Source organism: Muscardinus avellanarius (genome assembly GCF_963383645.1).
Source record: "Muscardinus avellanarius genome assembly, chromosome: 2".
Taxonomy (NCBI): domain Eukaryota; kingdom Metazoa; phylum Chordata; class Mammalia; order Rodentia; family Gliridae; genus Muscardinus; species Muscardinus avellanarius.
The window spans coordinates 47,370,114-47,376,585 of NC_137787.1; the positions used below are offsets into that span (position 1 = coordinate 47,370,114).

At 34.0% G+C, this 6,472-nt stretch overlaps 1 protein-coding gene across 1 annotated transcript; it reads left to right on the forward strand.

Annotated features, from left to right (window-relative positions):
- Nucleotides 1-758: 758 nt before the first annotated feature.
- Nucleotides 759-6,073, forward strand: MSTN (myostatin; the record flags this gene model as incomplete). The annotated part of the gene is made up of 3 exons (XM_080689128.1): nt 759-1,131; nt 2,901-3,274; nt 5,693-6,073. 3 exons carry the CDS (start codon nt 759-761, stop codon nt 6,071-6,073), a joined length of 1,128 nt encoding a protein of 375 aa, XP_080545254.1.
- Nucleotides 6,074-6,472: the final 399 nt, after the last annotated feature.

Below are 6,472 nucleotides of genomic sequence, written 5' to 3' on the forward strand. Positions count from 1 at the left end.
TGAAAGTAATTTCATGCACAATATAACACTCTAATAAGAATGATTTTCAATATGTGCTGAGAATTCAGTCAGGAAAACAAGTTTCTCAAATTATAGATGAAAATTTTTTGCTACTGTTGCAATCATAATTTTTAATTCAAGCCTTCCCAATTTTTATTCCCTAATTACATAGCATTAAAATTATTTAACAAAACAGAAATCATTTTGCTACAAATTTTGCTTAAACAATATGAAATCATGCTGATTTTTGAGGAAGTATCATTTCATATTTTAAGTGTGCAATATAAGTTAAAACTTAATGCTTTAAATTACAACTTGAGAGTTTTATAAAGAGTAGGAGGATTTAAGTATAGTTTGTATTATTAACATGGTCTTTAATTTTTCAAATGTCACATATATCTTTCATTATTTGTGGATTTATTTCTTTTATGAAGTAGTCAAATGAATCGGCTCACCCTCGATTGTAACAAAATACTGCTTGGTGACTTGTGACAGACAGGGTTTTAACCTCTGACAGCGAGATTCATTGTGGAGCAAGAGCCAATCCTAGATCCTGACGACACTTGTCTCATCTAAGTTGGAATATAAAAAGCCACTTGGAATACAGTATAAAAGATTCACTGGTGTGGCAAGTTGTCTCTCAGACTGTACATGCATTAAAATTTTGCTTGGCATTACTCAAAAGCAAAAGCAAACACAAACAAAAAGCAAAAGGAAGAAACAAGAACCAGGGAAAAGACTCTATGGATTTTAAAATCATGCAAAAACTGCAACTCTACATTTATATTTACCTGTTCATGCTGATTGTTGCTGGCCCAGTGGATCTAAATGAGAACAGTGAGCAAAAAGAGAATGTGGAGAAAGAGGGGCCGTGCAATGCATGTACTTGGAGACAAAACACTAAATATTCAAGAATAGAAGCCATAAAAATTCAAATCCTCAGTAAGCTTCGCCTGGAAACAGCTCCCAACATCAGCAAAGATGCTATCAGACAACTTTTACCCAAAGCTCCTCCACTCCGGGAACTGATTGATCAGTACGACGTCCAGAGGGATGACAGCAGCGATGGCTCCTTGGAGGACGACGATTACCACGCCACGACGGAAACAATCATTACGATGCCTACAGAATGTGAGTAGTTCTGTTAGTGTCAACAGTTCTGCTGACTGTTGTTCTAGTGTTTATGAGAAACAGATCTATTTTCAGGCTCTTTTAACAAGCTGTTGGCTTGAATGTAAGTAGAAGAAAAAGGAGTTTCTTTTTTTGAGATTTCATGAGAAATATACTGAGACTAAAATCTGCTATATTATTTCCTTATAGAGGCAAAAAGCTAAAATTAAATGGTTGCACAGCATTAATATTCTTTAGTTTAATAGGGAAAATAGGACATGCTTATGCTTTCACTGCCTGATACTATCAAGGTAAGGACTGAGAGATATTAAAAGAAATATTAAAAACTTACATGAAAATTTCTAGTTGCATTTGGCTGTCTAAAGCACTTAATACTTTTCTCATTAAGAGTAAAGAGAAATTTCCTGATGCTTAGGTTTATTTGAGCACTGCTGCACACCTTGAGTGATTTCTGTTATGCAAAATAAACTCTCATAATGTTTTTAGGTTCTTCACAAATTAAAATGTTAAATTTTAAAAGCTGGACATTGCAAAGTAAAATAATTATTTAATGGCTTAGTAAGAGCAATGCTAACATAAACATAGCATACTGATAATCATGAGCCAAATATCAGAAAATGCCCAGGAGATAAACATTTTAAGTAAGTAGGTAAATGGCTCACAATCCTACTTGTACCTCGCTCAGGATACTCTTCTTGTTCAAAGTACCTTGAACAGGCACATTGCTTAATAACTTTCTAAAGTATTTTATTCTTCATGAGAGGAAAGACTATTATCTGTAGATCAACATTGCTTCTGAAAGATAATCTGTTTCATATATTCTTTTTTGTCAGCTTAGAAAGAATATTTCTTCTAGAAAAGTGAGACAGGCACCTTGACAGAGAAGGCATGACAAGAAAGATTTTTGTGCCATGTGTCTGTGATTGTGCCTTAAAACAGTGATACATAAACTTTAAACCAGGCTTGAAGCAGTTTTAAATTACTGTTTAAATTACTGCTTCCCTTATTAAGTAATCAGGTTATAACAAATTTTCATTTAAGACTGCTCTCAAATGGTTCTGGAACAGAATTTCCCTATTTATATACAATTTTGGACAACCTAAAGAAAGGAAATTGTTTACACTTGTGCTTTACAATCACAGGCTGGCCCTAAAGACAATATTTTCTAACTTTTGAGACAGCTTGTGTATGACACCTAAATTTTGGTGCTAATTACCTGCTTACTTTTGTTCCTTTGAAAGGCTATTCCAGAGCCAAATGTAACAGATGTACTACATTTTCTGCTTCTTCCTGAGGCTCAGTAAGTTGCTCAGTGTGTCTTGTCCCCAGGTAATTCAGGCCTGGGGGAAGGGTTCCTTCATCCAGACTGATCGCTACAGCTGCTCAGTAAGCGTAACTACTCAGATTCCCAAAGAATTCTAGGAGATGTTCCTCCGCTGGGTCTCTGGTTCTCTCTACTCATCATCGTTTTAAAGTTTCACCCACTGCTCATTCCTTCATAAGATTTTTCTTAGCCCATAGTTCTATGGAAGGGAGTAGATTTCCTCACAAGTAGCTGAAAATACATATATCTTAAAAATTCTGAAAAGCTAAAGTAATTATTTTCTTTGAAAATTTCAAGTTATGAACGAATTTCCATATAGTATTAAAACTACATATGCATACCTTATCCAAACGGGAAAAAATGCTCAACCATTAATGTGAAAGGATTTTGCTAATTTTTAAAAATGAGAATAAATTGCAATAACTCTTTTCTTATTCATTTATAGCTGATTTTCTAATGCAAGTGGAAGGAAAACCAAAATGTTGCTTCTTTAAATTTAGCTCTAAAATACAATATAATAAAGTAGTAAAGGCTCAACTGTGGATATATCTGAGACCCGTCAAGATGCCTACAACAGTGTTTGTGCAAATCCTGAGACTCATCAAACCCATGAAAGACGGTACAAGGTATACTGGAATCCGATCTCTGAAACTTGACATGAACCCAGGCACTGGTATTTGGCAAAGCATTGATGTGAAGACAGTGTTGCAAAATTGGCTCAAACAACCTGAATCCAACTTAGGCATTGAAATCAAAGCTTTAGATGAGAATGGTCATGATCTTGCTGTAACCTTCCCAGGACCAGGAGAAGATGGGCTGGTAAGTGTTAATTGAAAATAACATTTTCACAATCTTGTTACATTTTTATTCATAAGGTGAATGAATAATAGTGGAAAATAACTACCAACTTCCTATGCTCATAAGCCAGACAAGAGTATCTTACCCCAATAGCAGCCCTGTACCCAATAAAAGTAAGCGTCCAATTTCATATCCTATGAAACACGCCCTGATACTCTTACTTTGCATGATGGTCTTAAAAAACAATCTTACCAGGGTTCCTAACTCTGTAAGGGGTTCTTTTGAATTGGGGATGGAATATAAAGTGGTTTTCATTGATAAAGTACATAATTATGTAAATAAAATTTGAACTCTATAGATTCTAGTATATACTCAACAAATTAGAACTTTTTTTCCCCAAAATGAGTTAAAAATTTCTGGCTTTGCATAAAGCAGAAAAATATAACTTCAAAATCTATAATTAAAGTAAGATGCTTTTATTTATATCAATTGACAAAGTATATGTGTAGATTTGTATTTTGTGAAATATATTTTACTTAAGGACCTCCTGATAAATATATTCAGTACTTGAAGGATGTTAATACACTGATATATATGTAGATTACTTGTGGAAAAGCCCTAATAAAATTTTAATTTCTGGGCTGGGGATATAGCTCAGTGGTAGAACACTTGCCTTGCATGCATGAGGCCCTGGGTTCAACCCTAAGCACCACAAAAAAAAAAATTAATTTCCAGGCTAGTTAACCTTTGCCACCTAGCTTATTTCTGAACTGCCTTAAGATTCTTGTGCAAGAGTTTACTTAGTGAATGCCAACTAATTTAACATCAAGCCAGGGATATGGCAACACCTAATTATATTATAAAAATTAATAAGAAGATTTTAAAATCTAGTAAAATTTAAAATTATTATTCTGGCTTACCTACTATTTTTTTGAAAACTGCATTTAATGTGATCAAAACTTTTTAATTCTATCTATTGATATAATTATACTTGGAAACAATAAACACAAATTATCTTTTTAATCTAGAATTAGATTTTTTTTTTTTTTTTGCAGTACTGAAGATGGAACTCAGGGGCATTCTACCTCTGAGTGACACCTCCAGCCCTATTTTTTATTCTTTATTTTGAAAGAGGGTCTCACTAAGTTGCAAAGAGCCTCACTAAGTAGCTGAGGCTGGCTTCTAACCTGTGCGATCCTCCTGTCTCAGCCTCCTGAATGCTGGGATTACAAGTGTGCGCTACCACGCCTGGCTAGAAATTGTTTTAATGATAAAGATTATTTAATTAGCAAATCGGATCTGCTATAAATATAAATGTATTAGTTTTTAGAGTATATAATTTTAAGTGATTTATTTTTCTTTTGCTACTTTAAATACTATTGCTCTCCAAATGATATTACTCTTTTTGACAATCATAAGTAATAACTAGCAGACCTATTTTAATTTTTATATAAGATAAAGACTATTATTGATAATTTAAAACTATTCAATTTTACAGATAGTATTTTAATTATTTAAGTTGCTAATATGACAGGTTTTAATTATAACGAAACAGGTGGTTAATATGATGTATTCCTCAGGTTTTTCTCTGGAAGCAGGGTCAAATCAGTAACAATACTGATATTTTTCATTATTTAAATATCTTAAGAGAAATATTTTTCAGATAAAGAATAAAGGAAATATCATTATTGTTTTGCATGAGTGTCCTTACCTTTCTTGAGGGTTCTCTTTTCATCCCAATATATATAAACCTTCACCACCCTACCTTCCCCCATTATTATCTATGCAATGCTCAGAGGTAGCTATTTAACTCTGACTTTAATACCCAAGTTTCCCTGAATAAATAAATGCCTAGGTAGCAAGAAATGGATGAGTGAACCCAACCACCCAGGATTCTTCAGACATGCTGAGCCAATGCATATAGTCAAAAGTCATGGAGATAAAGTTCATCTTCTCCCTCACTTCCCATTCTCCTTTCCTTTACTCCTCCCTCACATTCTTCCCATACATATTTTCAAGGTATCTATTACATTATAAGTAGTCTAATATTCAAATTGGGGGGAAATTAAAAAGACATAAGATAGGCACAGTGTCACATACCTGTAACTCCAGTACTTGTGAGGCTGAGACAGGAGGATCATAGGTTAAAGGCCAGTGCATAGTAACTTAGCTAAATAAAATAGGGTTAGGAGTGTAGCACATTCCTCAGGTCCTACTCAAATGAACAAGTAAATAAAAAGACAAAGAAGGAACCGACCTAATGAAACTCATATTATTGTTGTACTCTTTGAGCCATAGTGTAAATTAAAATTCCTTAATCCTGTGCTTTTAAAAAATAAATCTGGTAGAAACAAGTGATTAGTTTCTCCTAATAATGATCTGTTAATGTAGGAAAAATGTTTCAGGCTCTATTAATGTTACTCTTCCCATTCCATGCAGAATCCCTTTTTAGAGGTCAAGGTGACAGACACACCAAAAAGATCCAGAAGAGATTTTGGTCTTGACTGTGACGAGCACTCAACAGAATCACGATGCTGTCGCTACCCACTGACAGTGGATTTTGAAGCTTTTGGATGGGACTGGATTATTGCACCCAAAAGATATAAGGCTAATTACTGCTCTGGAGAGTGTGAATTTGTATTCCTACAAAAATATCCTCATACTCATCTTGTACACCAAGCAAATCCCAGAGGTTCAGCAGGCCCCTGCTGTACTCCCACAAAGATGTCTCCAATTAATATGCTGTATTTTAATGGCAAAGAACAAATAATATATGGAAAAATTCCAGCTATGGTAGTAGATCGCTGTGGGTGTTCATGAGGTTTATATTAGGTTCATAACTTCCCAATACGTGGAAGGTATTCCCCTCAACAATTTTGAAACTGTGAAATTATGTACACAGGCTGTAGGCCTAGAGTATGCTAGAATCAACGTAAGCACTAACTGCAGTATATGAATTAAAAGAGAGAAGATATGCAATGGTTGGCATTTAACCATCAAAATGAATCACACAATAGGAAGTTTTATGATTTCCACAGTTGTTGAACTAGAAGGAGATCAAATTACATTTATGCTCATATATATATATATATATATTACAACATAGACAAGAAAATGAAAATAAGTCTCCTTGTGTTCTGGTGAATTAAAGGAGTATGCTTTAAAGTTTATTTCTTTACAGTTCTACTTACTATTTACAGAAAAATATCTATTTAGAGT